At 41.8% G+C, this 22789-nt stretch overlaps 1 protein-coding gene across 1 annotated transcript; it reads right to left on the reverse strand.

Annotated features, from left to right (window-relative positions):
• Positions 1–3635: 3635 nt before the first annotated feature.
• LOC138869348 (uncharacterized) lies at positions 3636–21655 on the reverse strand. The gene is made up of 7 exons (XM_070146961.1): positions 21499–21655; positions 20058–20258; positions 19546–19726; positions 19343–19430; positions 17818–18063; positions 17678–17719; positions 3636–4079 (listed from the first exon to the last, which is right to left on the reverse strand). The coding sequence occupies exons 1-7, from the start codon at positions 21653–21655 to the stop codon at positions 3636–3638; spliced, it is 1359 nt and encodes a 452-aa protein (XP_070003062.1).
• Between the last annotated feature and the right edge of the window lie 1134 nt (positions 21656–22789).

Below are 22789 nucleotides of genomic sequence, written 5' to 3' on the forward strand. Positions count from 1 at the left end.
ACTACTGCACTTTCCGAAATTCCATTCCGATCCCTATATCAAAATCTCACCTATCAACCAAAAAATGCCAAAATTCCAATTTCGTCAATTCAAGCCTAAATCTACTCCGGACCTCCAAAACACATTCCGATCACGCTCCTAAGTCCCAAATCACCTCCCGAAGCTATCCGAACCATCAGAACTCACATCTTAGCCCTCTAACACATAAGTTAACATCCGGTTGACTTTTTCAACTTAAGCTTCCTCAAAAGAGACTAAGTGTCTCAAACCTTACCAAATCCTTTCCGAACCCGAGCCAACCAACTCGATCACTCATAGAACAATAAACAAAGCAATAAGTAGCAGAAATGGGGTAAATATAGCGGTAACTCATGAAAAGACCGGACGGGTCATTACAATAAACATTAGAACTTTGAACTTTTTCATTCGATGCCGGAAAACCTATCAAATCTGTCACGACCCCAGTTCGCCCTCCGTGAACTATTGTGTCGGGACCTAGTCTCTACGACTAGGTAAGCCTAACAAATGCGGAAAAGAAAACAATTGTGGAAAGAAAATAATTAAAAACTGAGACAACAAAATGAAACAGTGTTTAAGATGCCGCCTGACATATAACAGTACAAAATCTCAACCCAACACTTCCAAAATCCGAAACCCCATGAATCACAAGCTAAGAGGTTACAATAAAAGCTCTAACTCCAGAATGTCTATCAACAAGGAAAATACAGAATGGCTATACTAGTACTGAGAATAGAAAGGGACTCTTCGATTTGCGGACGCGACAGATATATCTCGGAGTCTCTTCAACAGTGCCTTGCCTCAAGGATGATAAGACTGAGTGGACGTACCTGGATCTACACATGAAAAACATACGCATAAAGAGCATGAGTACACCACATCGGTACTCAGTAAGTTCCAAGCCTAACCTCGGTCGGGTAGTGACGAAGAAAGTCAGGGCCCTACTGAGATTAAAGGAAATATAAGGTATAACAGTATAGAATAAGATAGTATAATTAAGTGCAACAGTAAGAAATAACATAGAATAGAAAGAACAACATCAACTATAACAGAGACAAAATAATCACGGAAAAGAGTACAACTCAACACGGAGATGACAACTGGGGATTTGCCAGGATACAGTCATGTAGTCCCCAAATATAAATATCCAGTGGATCTCCCGGATGCAGTCCCGTAGTCCAACTCATAATGCACGGGGATCTACCGGAAATCCGATCCGTAGTCCCAAATGTAAATATCTAGTATAGGGGAAATCTACCAGGTGCACTGCCGTAGTTCCAATGTAAATGTGCATGTGGATCTACCAGAATAAAATTCCATAGTCCCAAAGTAAACATGTAGGGGGGATCTACCGGGATACCGCCCCATAGTCCCAAAGTAAACACACAACAACAACAACGAAGAATACACAATTTAATTAAAATTCCATACTAAGGTAAAACAGGTACTTTTAGCCTAGCATGCTGCCCATAATCCAAATAAGGCAGTTTGAGCAAGTAAAGTAATTAAGTCAATTAGACAAGCTTCCCTAAGCTAACCATATGCTTAAATTGCAAGTAGTATAAACAGGAAAAAGAAACACAATTAAAATTACTTAAAGAAAACAGGATTTTCAACAATTAGAACAAGTACGCACACCTCAGCTCATGTACAAGGAATTTTAAATATCAATAATACCAAATCCTAAGGGAAGTTTCCCCCCCACAAGGTTAGGTAAGCCACTTTCCTCGAACCGACTCAAAATCAACCCGAACCCACGTTCTTGCCACGAGTACTCGATTCCAAATGGCTCAAATCTATTTAATTCAATTGCATAATGTAAATAACACTTCATGTAACCGATTCTACAAACAAATTCTAAGCTATTACATGAAATTAGGTAAAATAACCAAAACACCCTCCGAGCCCACGTCATGGAATCGGGTAAAATTTATATTTTCAGAACCCTCACTCTCTCACGAGTCCAACCATACAAAAATTATCCAAATCCAATGTCAATTCCCCAATCAAAACTCGATTTTTTGTTCTAAGAACTTTCCCCCTATTTTCATAAAAATTCCGAAATTAAATGATGAATTCATGTTTAGATTAATGGGTTACAAGCAAAAATAAGTTAAGAATCATTACCCAATCGATATCTTTGAAAATCCCTCAAAATCTGGCTCAAATCCGAGCTCCAAAGCTTAAGTTTTGATAAAAATGGCCAAACCCTAATTTTTAAAATGTTTAATACTGCCCAGGTGGTTGCACATCGTGATCGCGTAAAATGAGGTGCGATTGCAAAGAGGAAACTCTGATGGCTCCTGAACTGGGCTATGCGAACGCATGATAAAGCACGCTAACACGGAAGAGGGAAAGGCAGGCTTACGCGTTCGTGGACAGGACAATGCGAACACGTAGAGGAAATGGTCACAGTACCCCCTGCTCCTAGTTCTACTACGCGAACGTAAATAGAGGGATGCGAACGCGAAGGTAGAGGGGGCAGACTTCCGCGATTGCGAGCAAAAACATACGAACGCGAAGAAAAATTAAATCATCCTCCTAAATTACATGATGCGAACGTGGAGGGAAGTGCTCGAACGCGATTAAGGAAACCAAATACCAGCGGTTCTACAATTCCAACAAGTCCCAAAATGACCCGTTGAGCATCCGAAACACACCCGAGGCCCCCCGGACCTCAACCAAACATGCCAACCAATCCTAAAACATCATTCAAACTTGTTCAAATCTTCGGAACACTCAAAACAACATCAAAACACCAATTTAACATCTGATTCAACCCTAAGAACTCTAAAAACTCTCAAATTACGCTTTCGATCAAAAAGTCTATCAAACCTCGTCCGAATGACCTGAAATTTTACACACACGTCACATTCAACACTACAAAACTACTCCAAATTCCGGAATTCCATTCCGACCCCGATATCAAAATCTCACTATCGAACCGGAAACTTCAAAAATTCAACTTTCGGCATTTCAAGCCTAAATTAGCTACGAACCTCCAAAACACAATCCGAACACACCCCTAAGCCCGAAATTACCCAACGGAGCTAACGGAACCAACAAAATTTCATTTCGAGGCCGTTTTCACACTTCTCCGATTACAGTCCAAATTCTAAAGCTTAAGCTCTCATTTAGGGACTATGTGTCCCAAAACACTCCGATACTCAAAACCAAACATCCCGGTGAATCAAAATAGCAGAACAAACATGGGGATAGTAGTTAATAGGGAATCAGGGTGTTAATTATTAAAATGACCGGCCGGGTCGTTACATCCTCCCACACTTAAGCATTCGTTCGTCCTCAAACGAGCATAGAGACATACCTGAAGTAGTGAAAATATGAGGGTAACGACCGCGCATATCTTGCTCGGTCTCCTAGGTCACCTCCTAGACCGGCTGACCCCGCCACTGAACCTTCACTGATGCTATGCTCTTTGACCTCAGCTTTCTAACCTGCCTGTCCAATATTGCCACTGGCTCCTCAACATAATATAAATCCTTGTCCAACTGGATAGAACTGAAATCCAACTCGTGCGACGAATCACCGTGATACCTCCGGAGCATCGAAACATGAAATACAGGATGAACTCCTGCCTAGCTGGGAGGTAAGGCATGCTAATAAGCAAACTCCCCTACACGTCTCAATATCTCAAAAAGATCAATAAACCTCAGCCTCAGCTTCCCTTTCTTCCCAAATATCATAATGCCCTTCATAGGCGAAACTCGAAGCAGAACCCACTCTCCATCCATATATGAAACATCACGAACCTTCCAGTCCGCATAACTCTTCTGCCTAGACTGGGCTGTATAGAGTCTATCCTGAATCACCTTAACCTTCTCCAAAGCATCCTGAACCAAGTCTATGCCCAATAATCTGGCCTCACCTCGCTCAAACAAACCCACCGGGGATCTACACCGCCTACCATATAAAGCCTCATATGGTGCAATCTGAATGCTGGACTGATAGATGCCGTTGTAGGAAAACTCCGCCAATGGCAAGAATTGACCCCAAGACCCTCCAAACTCAATCACACATACACGAAGTATATCCTCAAGAATCTGAATAGTGTGCTCGAACTATCTGTCTGTCTAAGGGTGAAATGATGTACTCAACTCCACCCGAGTACCCAACTCATACTGTATGGCCCTCTAGAACCATGATGTGAATTGAGTACCCCTATCTGAAATGATGGAAACTAGAATACCATGTAGACGAACAATCTCCCAGATATAAATCTCCACCAATCGCTCCGAAAAATAGGTAGTACCCATAGGAATGAAGTGTGCAGACTTGGTCAGTCGATCCACAATCACCCAAATGGCCTCGAACTTCCTCAAAGTCTGTGGGAACCAAACTACAAAGTCCATTGTGATCCACTCCCAATAATAGTGCTACCTCAAATCCTGGTACATCTTCGCGGCACCCGGATGAATGGAATATCACGAACTATAGGCCTCATCTAGAATCAATTCCCGAAGCCCATCAACATTAGGTACACAAATCCGACCCTGCATCCTCAATACCCCGTCTTCACCAATAGTCACATATCTGGCATCACACTACCGAACCTTGTCCTTGAGGACAAGCAAATGAGGGTCATCAAACTGACGCTCCCTAATACGATCAAATAATGAAGACCAAGAAACCACGCAAGCTATGACCCGACTGGGCTCTGAAAGATCCAATCTCACAAACTGGCTGGCTAAGGCCTAAACATCCATCGCCATAGGCCTCTCTGATGCTGGTAAATAAGCCAAACTCCCCAAACTCTCTGCTCGACGACTCAAAGCATCGCCCACCACATTAGCCTAGCCCGATAGTGATATCATAGTCCCTCAGCAACTCTAACCACCTCCTCTGGCACAAATTTAGATCCTTTTCCTTGAACAAGTGCTGCAAGCTCCGATGATCAGTATAAATATCACAAGGGACACCATACAAATAATGACGCCAGATCTTCAGGGCGTGAAAAATGATAAGTAACTCCAGATCATGGACAGGATAATTCTTCTCATATGTATGGACGCGTAGGCAATCACCCTACCGTCCTACATCAAAACCACTCCAAGGCCAATCCACGAGGAATCGCATTAGATGTTATAAGACCCCAAACCTATAGGCAATATCAAAACTGGGGCTATAGTCAAAGCTGTCTTGAGCTTCTGAAAGCTTGCCTCACACTCTTTCATCCACTGGAACGGAGCACCCCTTCTGGGTAAGTCTGGTCATATGGGCTGCAATCGAAGAAAACCCCTCCACAAAACGACGGTAGTAACCCGCTAAGCCAACAAAACTGCGGATCTCTATAGTTGAGGATGGTCCGGGCCCACTTTGCACTGTCTCTACTTTCTTTAGATCCACGTGAATACCCTCACTCAATACCACGTGGCCTAAGAATACCACATAATCCAAACAAAACTCACATTTTGAGAATATTGCATATAACTTCTTTTCCCTCAAAGTCTGGAGCACTGTCCTCAGGTGCTGCTCATGATTTTCCCGACTTCAGGAATACACCAGAATATCATTAATAAAGACAATGAAGAACCGGTCAAGATATGGCCGGAGCACACTGTGCATCAAATGCATAAAAGCTGCTAGGGCATTGGTCAACCCAAATGACATAACAAGGAACTCGTACTGACCATACCGAGTCCTGAAAGCAGTCTTCAGGATATCTGGATCTCGAATCTTCAACTGATAGTACCCTAAGTGCAAGTCAATCTTAGAAAACACTCGTGCACCCTGTAGCTAGTCAAATAGATCACCAATAGGAGGCAAAGGATAACGGTTCTTCACTGTAACTTTGTTCAACTGGCAATAATCAATACACATATGCATAGAAGCATCCTTTTTCTTCACAAACAAGATAGGAGCACCCTAAGGTGATACACTAGGCTGAATAAAACCCTTATCAAGCAATTCCTGTAACTGATCCTTCAACTCCTTCAACTTAGGATGAGCCATACGATACGGAGGAATAGAGATGGGCTGAGTGTCCGGCAACAGATCAATGCCAAAATCAATATCTCTGTCGAGCGGCATGCCCGAAAGGTCAGCTGGAAACACATTAGAAAATCCCATACTACTGGGACAGATTCAACTGAAGGGGTATCAATACTGACATCTCTCACGCAAGATAGATACGTGTCACACCCCTTATCAACCATACACTGAGCCTTAAGGAAAGAGATAACTCTACAGAGAGTGTTGTCTAAGGCACCCTCCACTCAACACATGGTACACCTGGCATAGCCAGAGTCACGGTTTTGGTGTGACAATCAAGAATAGCATAATGGGGTGACAACCAGTCCATGCCCAAGATAAAATCAAAATCTACCATGTTGAGCAATAATAAATCGGCTCTGGTTTCAAAACCACTAAGAGCAACCAAACACGACTGATAAATGTGGTCCACAACTTAAGAATCACCCATAGGAGTAGAAACACTAAACAGGGGAACTAAAAGAATCCCGAGGTACACCCAAATGCGGAGCAAAACTAGAAGACACATAAGAATAAGTGGAGCTTGGATCGAATATAACTGATGCATCTCTGTGACAAACTAGTAAAATAAATGTGATGTTAGAATCGGAGGCAACAACCTCGGTATGGGCAGGAAGGTCATAGTATCTGGCCTGGCCTCCCCCTCTAAGGCGACCTCTACCTCCCCGACCTCCACCTCTAGCTGGCTGAGCAGGTGGGGTAGCAACTGGTTCTATAACCATAGCCTGAGAACTCTGCAGGGCACGCTGTGGCTGAGAAGTCTGTGGAGGTGCACCCCTCCTAAGCCTGGGACAATACCTCACCATATGGCATATGTCACCACACTCAAAACAACCTTGCGGCTGACGTGGCAGTGGAAACTATGCGGTACGGGTACTCTGAGACCCCTGAACACCTGAAATACTATGTGAAGTCTGAGATGCAAACCGAGTTAGCTGACACACAAAACCCTTACCATGCCGTACTCTTCCTCCAAAGTAAGGACCCGTAGGTCTCTCTAGTGTACGAGGTCTCCTCACTTCCCTATACTCGCTCTCCTGACCTCGTCTGTCCTCTATCTCCTAGACCCACCTGCCCTCTACTCGGTGAGAGGTTCTCAATACCCGCTGAATTGGGGCTATAGGCTATGTCGCCATGGCACCTGGAACCTGACCAATGACAACTCACTGCTCTGGAGTGGGGGCAGCGGGAGTCTGTGCTCCTCCTAAACTAATCAACCCCGCCAGAACTAATGTACCAAACATGATCAGGAACTGTGCTAATGTCTTCTGAAGTGCTAGAGTAGTAGTAGCAGTAGGCGTATCAGGTGTCTGGACTCCTGCTGGAACTGCTGGTGGCTCCTCGATGACAGCTCGTGTGGGTGCCTAGTCATCTCCGATAGTACGTAGCCTCACCATCTATGAGAGAATGGAAGATAGAGGTTTAGAATTGGTGATGTCAAGAATCTAGCACGACAGTGAAGTCAAATGAAGTGGAATTTTACTAAGAGTTACATAGCCTCTCGTAGATAAGTACAGACGTCTCCGTACCGATCCGCGAGACTCTAATAAACCGTCTTGTGATTCATGACTCATATGAACCTAGAGCTCTAATACCAACTTGTAACAATCCTAGTTTTCCCTCCGTGAACTATCGTGATGACACTTAGTATTTACATCTAGGTAAGCCTGACAAATGCGGAAAAGAAAACAATTGCGAAAACAAAATTATTAAAAACTGAGACAATAAAACAAAAAAGTGTTTAAGATGCCGCCTGGCATATAACAGTACAAAACTTCAACCTAACACTCCCAAAATCCGGAACCCCATGAATCACAAGCTAAGAGGTTACATAAAAAGCTCTAACTCCAAAAATGTCTATCAACAAGGAAAATACAAAAGGGCTATAATAGTACTAAGAATAGAAAATGACTCTTCGGTCTATGGACGCGGCAGATATACCTCAAAGTCTCTACAACAGCACCTCGCCTTAAGGATGATAAGACTAAGTGGAAGTACCTGGATGTGCACATGAAAAACATGAACAAAAAAGGCATGAGTACACCACAATTGTACTCAATAAGTTCTAAGCCTAACCTCGGTCGGGTAGTGACGAAGAAAGTCAGGGCCCTAATGAGATTAAAGGAAATATAAGGTATAACAGTATAGAATAAGATAGTATAATTAAGTGCAACAGTAAGAAATAACATAGAATAGAAAGAACAACAACAACTATAACAGAGACAAAATAATCACGAAAAGGAGTACAACAAAACACGGAGATAACAACCGGATATCTCCCAGGATACCGTCCTGTAATCCCCAAATATAAATATCCAGTGGATCTCCAGGGTGCAGTCCCGTAGTCCAACTCATAATGTGCGGGGATCTACCGAAAATCTGATCCGTAGTCCCAAATGTAAATATCCAGTACAGGGGGAATCTACCGGGTGCAGTCCCGTAGTTCCAATGTAAATGTGCAGGGGGATCTACCGGAATACAATTCCGTAGTCCCAAAGTAAACATGCAGGTGGGATCTACCGGGATACCATCTCGTAGTCCCAAAGTAAACATGCAGGGGGGAATCACCGGGATACCGTCCCAAAGTCCCAAAGTAAACACACAGCAACAACAACGAAGAATACACAATTCAATTCAAATTCCATACTAAGGTAAAATAGGTACTTCTAGCCTTCCATGCTGCACATAATCCAAATAAGGCAGTTTGAGTAAGTAAAGCAATTAAGTCAATTAGACATGCTTCCCTAAGCTAACAACAGGTTTAAATTGCAAGTAGTATAAACAGGAAAAAGAAACACAATTAAAATTATGTAAAGAAAATCGGATTTCAACAATTAGCACAAGTACGCACTCCTCACGTCACGTACAAGGCATTTTAAATATCAATAATACCAAATCCTAAGGGAAGTTTCCCCCACACAAGTTTAGGCAAGCCACTTACCTCGAACCGGCTCAAAATCAACCCGAACCCACGTTCTTGCCACGAGTACTCAACTCCAAATGGCTCAAATCTGTTTAATTCAATTGCATAATGTAAATAACACTTCATGTAACCGATTCTACAAACAAATTCTAAGATATTACATGAAATTAGGTAAAATAACCAAAACGCCCTCCGGGCCCACGTCATGGAATAGGGTAAAATTTATATTTTCAGAACCCTCATGCTCTCACGAGTCCAAGCATACCAAAATTATCCAAATCCTATGTCAATTCCCCAATCAAAACTCGAATTTTTGGTCTAAGAACTTTCCCCCAATTTTCATGAAAATTCCAAAATTAAATGATGAATTCATGTTTAGATTAATGGGTTACAAGCAAAAAGAAGTTAAGAATCATTACCCAATCGATATCTCTGAAAATCCCTCAAAATATCGCTCAAATCCGAGCTCCAAAGCTTAAGTTTTGATAAAAATGGCCAAACCCTCATTTTTGAAATGTTTAATACTGCTCAGGTGGTTGTACATCGTGATCGCGTTAAATGAGGTGCGATTGCAAAGAGGAAAATCTGATGGCTCCTGAACTGGGCTATGCGAACGCATGATAAAGCACGCAAACGCGGAAGAGGGAAAGGCAGGCTTACGCATTCGTGGATAGGACAATGCGAACACGTAGAGGAAATGGTCACAGTACCCCCTGCTCCTAGTTCTACTACGCGAACGCGAATAGAGGGATGCGAACGCAAAGGTAGAGGGGGCAGACTTCCGCGATTGCGAGCAAAAACATGCGAACGCGAAGAAAAATTAAATCATCCTCCTAAATTACATGATGCGAACGTGGAGGCAAGGTCGCGAACACGATTAAGGAAACAATGCAGTTCTGCAATTCCAACAAGTCCCAAAATGACCCATTGAGCATCCGAAACACACCCGAGGCCCCCCGTACCTCAACCAAACATGCCAACCAATCCTAAAATATCATTCAAACTTGTTCAAATCTTCGAAACGCTCAAAACAACATCAAAACACCAATTTAACACTAATTCAACCCTAAGAACTCCAAAAACTCTCAAATTACACTTTCGATCAAAAAGTCTATCAAACCTCGTCCGAATGACCTGAAATTTTGCACACACGTCACATTCAACACTACAAAACTACTCCAAATTCCGGAATTCCATTCCGACCCCGATATCAAAATCTCACTATCGAACCGGAAACTTCAATAATTCAACTTTCGGCATTTCAAGCCTAAATTAGCTACGGACCTCCTAAACACAATCCGAATACGCCCCTAAGCTTGAAATCACCCAACGGAGCTAATGGAGCCAACAAAATTCCATTCCGAGGCCGTCTTCACACGGCTTTGACTTTGGTCAAAATTCAAAAGCTTAAGCTCTCATTTAAGGACTAAGTGTCCCAAAACACTCCGAAACTCAAAACCAAACATCCCGGCAAATCAAAATAGTAGAACAAACACGGGGAGAGCAGTTAATATGGGATTTGGGCATTAATTCTTAAAACGACCGGCCGAGTAATTACAAAATCACGTCTGATTGACCTCAAATTTTGGACACAAGTCACATGTGACATTACAGACCTACTCCAACATCCAGAATCAGAATCCGACCCCAGTATCAAAAGTGCACTTCTGGTCAAACTTCTCAAAAACCTTCAAATTTCTAACTTCCACCAAATGACTCTAAAATGACATACGGACCTCTAAGTCCACTTCCGGATGCGCTACCAATATCGGAATCACCATACGGAGCTATTCCCAGACTCAAAATCCCAAACAGATATCGATATCATTGAAATTCACTTAAACCCAAATTTATGAAATTCTTTCAAAATGCCAACTTCCCCAATCGATGCGGAAACGCTCCCAAGTCATCCAAAACCCGATTCGGACATACGACCATGTCCGAAATCATCATATGAACCTCTTGGAACCTTAAAATCCCGATACCGAGGTCGTTTACTTAAAAATTCAACCTTAGTCAACTCTTCCAACATGAAGCTTCCGAAATGAGAATTTTCTTTCCAAATCAACTCCGAACTTCCCGAAATTCAATTCTGATCACGCGTACGAGTCATATTACCTGAAGTGAAGCTACTCAAAGCCCGAACTTATCGAACAACATACTAGAGCTCAAAAAAACCGGTCGGGTCGTTATATTATCTCCTACTTAAACATGAGTTCGTCCTCGAACGTGCTAAAAACTGCTCTGGAGTTATCTGAAATCACTGTTTAACACCTCACACACCTATCCGTGCTACCACAGCTCAGTTGAGCACACTAGCTAGAGCCAGTCTGAAGATTTCCCACCTTTTCTTAGTCAAATAAGCCTTAGAAGCCAATTCCAACATCTAGAATTCTCTACCAGGCCTGCTCCCATTATACAAACACCGTATCAATCACTATACAATGCACCAATGCATGATTGCATATCCTTGCTGAATCCACACTATGCAGTGCATAACTCACATGACTATAATGACATTCTCTGATAACGATAGCTGAAATTTCATAAATACGATGCTCACAACACACCTCATGACTCATATATGTCATGTTCTGACTCTTGCAATACTACCATGATGGAAAGGATGTGTAAAAAACTCATAAACAACTACCGAGTCAATAAATCATTGGGTCTATTCTCCTGACCAGAACCTTTACCTCATTCTGAACTGAATATCGATAATCACTCTTTAATATGCCTTATATAAATCCTATCGCACTGATCCCATGTCCAATATTCTCGTCTCACCCATTATAAGCTGCCCAGGTAATAAGCCACCTCAAGCACTGCCAAAAATCTCATATGATGCCGCAATGTGCCAACAAGCCACGAACTCAAATGTGATATATAAGGAAAACAAACTCTGGAAAGAACTACTCGACCCATGTAACTAATTAAACAATCAAAAAAATGTTATGAACCTTCCTTAAAAAATGAGAAGTAAAACACACGGTAATAGATATAAGGGGAACTGTACTCAACATCACACTATCCACACATAAAATCTATATAAGGAGATACCTACTAAGCTAGAATGTGCTCATTACTACAAAATACTTGAATATCGGTTACAAGCATGCCAAGTGCATGATACTATCCCTGAGGAGACGAATAGCGCAATGCGCTACAAAACTCAAACACAACTAATGTGCAATATATGATCTGAATCTCGAGAACCATCCTTTTAACATAACATCATCACTACACGGAACCTAAACACGTATGAAATTTATCAAGCCATTTCACCACTCATACGACACAATATAGCATTGTCACGACCCAATCTGATGGGCCGCAACGGGCACTCGATACCTTACTCAACCGAGTACCAACGTAACGTATCTTTCAATTCATACTATCATAAGTAAATGAGCTAGAGAGACTGTGTGAGATAAGTAGAATAAAACATTGGGAAATACTCGACATTGGACGACCCAACATGTAATCCAAACTTATACACATAACGTACGAGCCTATAAGGCCGACATGATCATTTATATACTCAAAATATAGGTCGACAAGGCCATTCAAGTATCCATGTATATGACATCTGCCTACAAGCCCATAAGAAGACATAATATCATAAATGTCAAGACATGGCCCCGCCATGCTAAGCAATACACGTCCTAATCATACTGACCAAATAAGCAACTCCAGAGCAAATGGAGCAGACCAACATCTTTTGCTGAACTGATAGCCTACTTGGAGGACTCTCAACCTGTCTATCGGGACTTGCAGGCATGAAATGCAGCGTCCCCAGGAAAAAGGGACGCCAGTACAAATATTGTACCAAGTATATAAGGAATGAAAAATCAGTAAATAAAAGACATGAGAGAAATATGGAGAAGAAAACTCAACATGTATGTCTAAATAGCTCTGTGAATCATTTAATACTTATAATGTCATGCATATGCGTATAAATGCCATGCGATCTATGGGTATATGCGTTCATAACATCATCAAGCCTCTGAGGGCATCCCATCATATCATCTCGGCCACTGTGGGCAAATCATCAACGTATACCAGCTGATCAGGTAGTGGTGCATATATATCGCCGTAACCTTTTTCCATATCCCATATACATACATAAATATATATATATATATATATATATATATATATATATATATATATATATATATATATATATATATATAGGCGTATATAATGTCATCTGGTCATGGGTTAATGCAAATAAATGCAATGCATGCGAAATACATCAATAAAATCTTTCGGAGTGTTATAAGACCATTATTCCTTTGATTAATATCATAAAATAAACTTTATTAATTTATGTATTTTCTAAGATCCACAAACAGATGATAGAATAATAGGACACACGGGGAATCAAGAACATAGGCATATCTAGTATTTCTATGAATAGAGTCATTTGTGGAAGTTTTTCATTTGCTCGTTTCGTTTATGTCGTATGGATCATTCCAAAAAGAAAGAAGGGATAGCCTTAACATACCTAAACAAATTCTCTTGACAATCTATCTAACACACGTCAATTGCGAAAAAGACACGTAACATCGGATCGAGGTAGGGAAAAATTCGTATGATGTTTTTGAGAAAGATTATACCAAACTCCCTTAGAATTACAAAATCTCACGTTGCTTTGAATTGTTGAAGATCTTACATTGCTTATGCGATATATACAAATGCATATTAGAATGACCAAAGTAATGTGATGAGATTCTTTAAGAGTCATGAGACTCTTAAGTTTGAGATAGTAACGTGACGAGACTTCTTAACAGTCATGAGACTCTTAAGTTTAAGATATCTTAAACATGGATGTGGGCCCAACTTTGGCTGACTTAGTCACAAAATTTCCTCCAAATGTGCCACCTTTTATGTGACTTTAAGAGTCACAATTTGGATTTGATGTGCTGCCACGTTTTTGGCTTGTCAAGCATATTCAAATTACATAATTAGCTTAGCCACTTAGTTAATCTCCCACTAAAAATCTATAATTACCCAATTATCCACATAATTAAGATTTATTTCAAATTAATTAAAATACTACTCACTTTTGGCATAATTTATACACCCTACTATCATGGTCATGTAGCACCTTATATGGTACTAGTCCATAAATACTGGGTATTATAGCTCGGACCATATTTTATCCCAAATTGTCAAACTTCGACGAAGCTCATTTTCTTCGATTCGTTTACCCTCTCACCTTCATAATTTACTTATCACTTGTTTGAAATAACATAATATTTATAATATCCAAATAATCTTGTCCTTGAACTGATGTCAATTATCTTATGACAATTCCAACGTACAATACTACAAGGTGTAATATCGTCTTAATATAATACTGCAAAGTGTAATATCGACATAATATTGCAGGGCATAACATCATCATAATATAATATTGCAGAGGGTAACATCAACGTAATATTGCAGGGCGTAACATCATCGTAATTTAATAGTGCGGAGTGTGACAGCTCATTTCCGAGCTTATATCAATTTACTTATGACGTACTTTCATGCACAAAAACATGGGGTGTAACAAGCATTACACGAAATAGTCGTCGACGAAATAACATCCAAGGCCTGATATATAGCCCACATTCACACTGGGCTAATTTGGTCGTACCGCACTGGGCTAATAACCTTTCAAGGATCCATAATAACCCCTGACACAGAAGGACAACCATCAAATACATAACACACTTCAACTGTCCATGACCAAATGAACCAAGCGCCCTTCAGGTACAAATTCTCACATTAGCGATAGTACCAAAAATCTCCACACTTGGTTTTAAATCTTCAATCAATCAAATGACTACATGTCACACTTGTACAATCTTCCTGTCACGACCCAAGTTCTACCTCCGTGAACTGTCGTGATGACACTTAGTCCCCACGACTAGGTAAGCCTAACAATTTTTGGAAAAAGAAAAAAACAGAATCCGAAACTAGCAAAATACGAGTAATATATTAGAGAAGTTAAAAATTTGTTGCTTGGCAAATACAACCTCACTCTCTCAACTGAACACAAGGCACTCCCAAAACCTGGAATCTCATGAAATCACAAGCTATGGAAACTACAAAGTGTTCTAACTCCGGAATGTCTAATCAAAAGTAAATACATGAAGTCTAAAGCTAAAGGGAATAATAGAGAGGGACTCCTAGATCTGCGGACGCAGCAGATGTACCTCGAAGTCTATGATATAGACTGCCTTACTAGTAAAATAGCTCTGCAGCAGAACCTCGATCTACACACGAAAAACATGTGCAGGAAAGGCCATGAGTACACCACAGGCGTACCCAGTAAGTGCCAAGCCTAATCTTAGTCGAGTAGTGACGATGAAGGTCAGGGCCTTACTGGTTATAAATATATGATAAGGTAAGCATTATGAAATGAAGCAGTATGATTAAAGTACTAACACTCAATAAAGAATAAAAGCACAGAAAGAATATAACTCAGTACAGAGAGATAGCAACAAGGGGATCTACCGGGATATCATCCCGTAGTCCCCAATGTAAATGTGTAGGGGGATCTACCGGAATATCGATCCGTAGTCCCAAAGTAAATATCCAGGGAAATCTACCGAGTGCTGTCCCGTAGTCCCAAATATATATATGCATAGGGGATCTACCGGAATACCAATCCGTAGTCCCAAAGTAAATATCCAGTACAGGGAATCTACCGGGTGCTGTCCCGTAGTCCCAAATATAAATGTGTAGGGGGATCTACCGGAATACCGATCCGTAGTCCCAAAGTAAACACACAACAGTCTCAAGAAAGAATCTACAGTTCTATTCAAGTTCATACCACAAAAAGCAGTGATTTCTATTCTAAATATAATGCACATAATTCAAATAGACAGTTTATGTAGATAGTACAGTTAAGTCACTTAAGCATGCTCTCCTAAGCTAAATAGTAGGCTTTAAATGCAAGTAGTGTTCAACAAAAAGGAAACGCAGATATTTACTTAATAAAAATAGGATTTTCAACAATTAGCATGTGTACACACTCGTCACCTCACGTACACGACACTCATATAACAACAAAACAAACATCCTAAAAGGAAGTTCCCCCGCACGAGGTTAGGCAAGCCACTTACCTCGAACTAGATCAATTAACTCGAAATCTCGTTCTTTCCACGAGTACCAGACTCTAAATGGCCCAAATCTATTCAAATAAATTGCATAATGTAAATATAACTTCAAGTAACTAATTTAACTAATTAATTCGAAGCTAACATGCGAATTTAAGGAAATCACCCAAAAAGTCCTCCGGGCCCACGTCTCGGAATTGGATAAAATTTATAAATTCTGAACCCCCGATCACTTACGAACACGCTCGAACAAAAATCACCAAAATCTGACATAAAAATCTCACTCAAAACTCGGATTTTCAATTGGGGAACCTTTCCTCCATTTCTCAAACTGTTACCCCCAATTTCTTTAATCAGAAGAGGAAAACAACAATATATTATAGTTCTAGGATCAAGATCAAGATAGGAAACGTTACCCAATGTTTCTCCTTCAAAAACCCCTGAGAAATCGCCCTCAACCGAGCTCCAAATCATTTTTCCAAGTTATGAGTTCAAACCCTCGAATGTTGTATATCTGCCCAGCGATATCCGCTTCTGTGACCATGGGACTACACCTGCGGTCCCGTTTCTGCGGAAAATAAGCCACACCTGTGACTTTTCACTAAAGCCAAACTTTTGCACATGTTCTCACAAACTCGCAGATGCGGTCCGCTTCTGCGGTCCTTAGGCCGCATCTGCGACCAACTCCACTCAAGCCTTAGTCCGCACCTGCGATCCTCATACCGCTTTTGCGGTGCCGCACCTGCGGTCCCATACACGTAGGTGCGATTATGATAAGTTCAGAAAAGCCTCGGATTTTCCTAAGTATAATTCAACTTCCGTTAAGCATCAGAAACTCACCCGAGGCCCCGGAACCTCAACCAATCATGCCAACCAATCCTAAAACATCATACGGACTTATTCCAATCCTCGAATCACATCAAACAATGCTAAAACCATGAATCACCCTCCAATCCAAGCCTTATGAACTAGAAATCTCAAAAATACTACGCCCGATGATAAAACCAACCAAACCAAGTCCGATTGCCCCCAAATTTTGCACATAAATCACATTCAACACTACGAAGCTATTCTAACTTTTGGAATCGGATTCTGACCCGATATCAAAATCTCACTATCGATCCGAAAACTTCAACGGTATTTCAAGCCTAAATAAGTGACGGACCTCTGAAACAAAATCCGAACACACCCCTAAGCCCGAAATCACCCAATGGAGCTAACGAAACCAATGTAATTCCATTCCGATGCCGTCTTTACACTTCTCCAAATACGGTCCAAATTCTAAAGCTTAAACTCTCATTTAGGGACTAAGTGTCACTAAACAGTCCGAAATTCAAAACGAATCCTCCCGACAACTCACAATAGCAGAAACAAACATGGGGAAAGCAGTTAAATAGGGGATCAGGGCGTTAATTCTTAAAACGATAGGCCGAGTCGTTACATCCCCCCCTCTTAAAACATTTGTTCGTCCTTGAACGAGCATAGAGACATACCTGAGGTAGTGAAATGATGAGGGTAACAGCTGCGCATATCCTGCTCGGTCTCCCAAGTCGCCTCCTCGACCCGCTGACCCCACCACTAAACATTCACTGATGCAATGTTATTTAACCTTAGCTTTCGAACTTGTCTGTCCACTATCGCCACTGGCTCCCTAACATAAGATAGATCCTTGTCCAGCTAGACTTAACTGAAATCCAACATGTGTGATGGATCACCGTAATACCTCCGAAGCATTGAAACATGAAATACCAGATGAACTCCTACCAAGCTGAGAGGTAAGGCAAGCTCATAAGTAACCTCCCCAACACGTCTCAATATCTCAAAAGGACCAGTAAACCTCGGATTCAATTTCCCCTTCTTTCCAAATCTCATAACGCCCTTCATAGGCAAAAACCGAAGCAAGACCCGCTCTCCAACCATATAGGAAACATCAAGAACCTTCCGGTCAGCTGTGCGAAGTCTATCCTGGATCACCTTAACCTTCTCCAAGGCATCCTGAACCAAGTCTGTGTCCAATAATCTAGCCTCACCCGGCTCAAACCATCCCACCAGAGGTCTACACCGCCTACCATACAAAGCCTCACACGGTGCCATCTGAATGCTGGACTGATAACTGTTGTTGTAGGCAAACTTTGCCAGTGGCAAGAATTGATCCCAAGAGCCTCCAAACTCCATCACACACGCACAGAGCATATCCTCAAGAATCTAAATAGTACGCTCGGACTGTCCTTCCATCTGGGGGTGAAATGATGTGCTCAGCTCCACCCGGGTACCTAACTCATGCTGTACGACCCTCCAAAACCGTGATGTGAACTGAGTACCTCTATCCATAATGATGGAAACTGGAATACCATGTAGACGAACAATCTCCTAGATATAAATCTCCACCAACCGTTCTGAAGGATAGGTGGTACACACAGAAATGAAACGCACGAACTTGGTCAGCCAATCCATGATTACCCAAATGGCATCGAATTTTTCTTTTTCAATGTTCGTGGGAGTCCAACTACAAAGTCCATGGTGTTCTGCTCCCACTTCCACTCCGGAATTTTATCTACTGAAGCAAATCACTCGGTTTCTAGTGCTCATACTTCACCTGCTGGCAATTGAGGCACCAAGCTACAAACCCAACTATATCGTTCTTCACCCCCCTCCACCAATAATCACATCTCTGGCATCACCATGCAGAACCTTGTCCTTGAGGACGAGCGAATGAGGGTCATCATACTGACGCTCTTGATACGATTAAATAAGGAAGACCGAGAAATCATGCAAGCTAGAATCCGACTGGGCTCCGAAAGATCCAATCTCACAAACTGGCTGGCTAAAGCCTAAACATCCATCGCCATGGGCCTCTCTGCTACTGGTAAATAAGCCAAACTCCCCAAACTCTCTACCTAGTAGCTCAAAGTATCGGCCACCACATTGGCCTTGCCCGGGTGATACAAAATAGTGATATCATAGTCCTTCAGCAGCTCTAACCACCTCTTCTGGCACAAATTAATATCCTTCTACTTGAACAGATGCTACAAACTCCAGTGATCAGTATAGATCTCACAAAGGACACCGTACAAACAATGATGCCAAATCTTCAAGGCGTGAACAATAGCAGCTAACTCGAGATCATAGACATGATAATTCTTCTCATGTACCTTCAACTATCTGGATACGTAGGCAATCACCCTACCGTCCTGCATCAATACACCCTAAAGACAATCCTCAAGGTGTCACAATAGACTGTATAAGACCCCGAACCTGTAGGCAATATCAATACTGGGGCTGTAGTCAAAGCTGTGTTGAGCTTCTGGAAGCTCTCCTCATACTCTTCCATCCACTGGAATAGAGCATCCTTCTGGGTAAGCCTGTTCATAGGTGCTGCCATAGATGAAAAATCCATGAACAAATCGACGATAATAATCCGCCAAGACAAGAAAATTATGGATCTATGTAGCTGAGGATGGTATGGGCCAACTTTACACTGCTTCCATTTTCTTCGGATCCACCTTGATCCCTTCACTCGATACCACGTGACCCAAGAATGACACTGAATCCAGCCAAAACTCACATTTCGAGAACTTTGCATACAATTTCCTTTCTCTCAAAATCTGAAGCACTGTCCTCAGGTGTTGCTTATGATCTTCCCGACTGCGGGAGTATACTAGAATATCATTAATAAGACAATGGCGAACAAGTCAAGATACGGTCGGAACAAACTGTGTATCAAATACATGAAGGATGTTGGGCCATTGGTTAGCCTAAATGAAATAACAACGAACTCGTAATGACCATACCGAGTCCTAAAAGCAGACTTCAGGATATCCGGCTCCCAAATCTTCAACTGATGGTAATATGAATGCAAGTCAATCATAAAACACTTAAGAACCCTGTAACTAGTCAAACAAATCATCAATACGAGGCAAATTAAGGATACCGGTTCTTCATTGTAAGTTTGTTCAACTGACAATAATCAATTCACATATTCATATAACCATTCTTTTTCTTCACAAACAAGACAAGATCACCCCAAGGTGACACACTAGGTTGAATAAAACCCTCATCAAGCAATTCCTTCCACTGATCCTTCAACTCCTTTAACTTAGGAGGGGACATACAATACGGAGGAATAGAAATGGGCCGAGTGCCCGGCAACTGATCAATGTCAAAATCAATATCTGTATCGAGTAGCATGCCTGGAAGATTAGTTGGAAACACATCAGATAAATCCTGTACTACTGAGACTGAATCAATTGTAGGGGTATCAATACTGATATCTCTCACATAGGCTAGATATGCGTCACACCCCTTATCAACCATTCGATGAGCCTTAAGGAAAGAAATAACTCTACTGGGAGTGTGATCTAAAGTACCCCTCCACTCTACTTACGCTACACCTGGTATAGCCAGCGTCACAGTTTTGTCATGATAATAAAGAATAGCATAATGGGCGACAACCAGTCCATGCCCAAGATGACTTTGAAATATACCATGCTGAGCAATAATAAATCGGCTCTGGTCTCAAAACCACTAAGAGCAACCAAATACGACCGATAAACACAGTCCACAACATAAGAATCTCCCACAGGAGTAGAAACATAAACAAGGGAACTCAAAAAAAATCCAGAAATGCGCCCAAAAGCGGGGCAAAAAAAAAGGATACATAAGAATAAGTGGACCCTGGATTGATTAAAACTGATGCATCTCTATGACAAACCAAGACAATACCCGTGGTGACAAAATTGGAGGCAACAACCTCTGTATGGGTAGGAAGAGCATAATATCGGGCCTGGCCTCCCCCTCTAGGGCGACCTCTACCTCCCCGACCTCCACGTCTAGCTGGCTGGGCAAGTAGGGTAGCAACTGGTGCTGTAATCTTAACCTGAGGACCCTGTGGAGCACGCTATGGCTGAGAAGGTTGTGGAGGTGCATTTCCCTAGTCTAGGGCAATTCCTCACTATATGGCGTGTGTAGCCACACTAATGGGGATACGAGTACTTTGAAAACAACCTCGCTGCTAATGTGGCTATGGGAACTGTGTGATACGAGTACTTTGAGACCCCTGAACACTTGAAACAGTGCGCGAAGCCTTAAACGCAAACTGAACTGGCTGACCCGCAAAACCTCTACTATGTCGTACCCTACCTAAGAAATAAGGACTAGTGGATCTCTCCGGTCTATGAGGTCTCCTCGCCTCCCTATACTATCTCTCTTGACCTCGTTTGTCCTCTCTCTCCTAGACCCACCTGTCCTCTACTCGGCGAGCGATCCTTACCACCTACTAAAATGGGACCACAGACTGTGTCTCAATGACACCTGAAACTTGACCAATATGAACTCGCTACTTTAGAGTGGGGGCGGCGGAAGTCTGGGTCCCTCCCCCGATCTGTGAAGTATTTGGCACAACTTGAATGAACCCCTCCTGAACCAATGTACCAAACATGCTCAGGAACTGTGCTACTGTCTCTTGAAGTGCTGGAGTAGTACTAGTATGCATCTCAGGTGCCTGCACTCCGACTAGAGCTACTGGTGGCTCCTCTGTGGCAGCTCGCTCACGTGCCTGGTCATCTCCGGTAGCATGTGTCCTCACCATCTTGAGAGAATAGAAGACAGAAGTTTAGAATTTCGAAGTAAATAATTTCGCATGACAAAGAATCAAATGAAGTGGAATTTTCCTAACAAATACATAGCCTCTTGTAGATAAGTACAGACATCACCATACCGATCCGTAAGACTCTAACAAACTGACTTTTGATTCATGACTGCTATGAACCTAGAGGTCTGATACCAACTTGTCACGACCCAATTTCTCCCTCCATGAACTGTCGTGACGGCACCTAGTCCTTACGACTAGGTAAGCCTAACAATTTGTAGAAAAAGTAAAAAAAACAGAATCTGAAACTAGCAAAATACGAGTAATATAATAGAGAAGTTAAAAATTTGTCGCTTGGCATATACAACCTCACTCTCTCAACTGAATTCAAGGCACTCCCAAAACTCGGAATCTCACGAAATCACAAGCTATGGAAATGACAAAGTGTTCTAACTCCAGAATGTCTAATCAAAAGTAAATACAGGAAGTCTAAAGTTAAAGGGAAGAATTGAGAGGGAGTCCTTGATCTGCGAACGCGACAGATATACCTCGAAGTCTCTGATATATACTGCCTCATAGGTAATGGTTGACCATCAGAACCTGGATCTGCACATGGAAAACATGTAAAGGAAAGGTCATGAGTATACTACAACGATACCCAGTAATTGCCAAGCCTAACCTTGGTCGAGTAGTGACGAGGACGGTCAGGACCTAGTGGTTATAAATATATAACAAGGTAAGCATTATGAAATGAAGCTAAAGTACAAACAATCGATAAAGAATAAAAGCACAAAAAGAATATAGCTCAGTACAGAGATAGCAACAGGGGGATCTACCAGGATATCGTCCCGTAGTCCCAAATGTAAATGTGCACGGGGATCTACCAGAATACCAATCCGTAGTCCCAAAGTAAATATCAAGTATAGGGGAATCTACTAGGTGTTGTCTTGTAGTCCCAAATATAAATGTGCAGCGGGATCTACCGGAATACCAATACGTAGTCCCAAAGTAAATATCCAGTACAGGGGAATCTACCGGGTGTTGTCCCGTAGTCCCAAATATTAATGTGCTGGGGGATCTACTGGAATACCGATCCGTAGTCCCAAAGTAAACACACAACAACCTCAAGGAAGA

The sequence above is a fragment of the Nicotiana sylvestris genome, chromosome 5, assembly GCF_000393655.2.
Source record: "Nicotiana sylvestris chromosome 5, ASM39365v2, whole genome shotgun sequence".
NCBI lineage: Eukaryota > Viridiplantae > Streptophyta > Magnoliopsida > Solanales > Solanaceae > Nicotiana > Nicotiana sylvestris.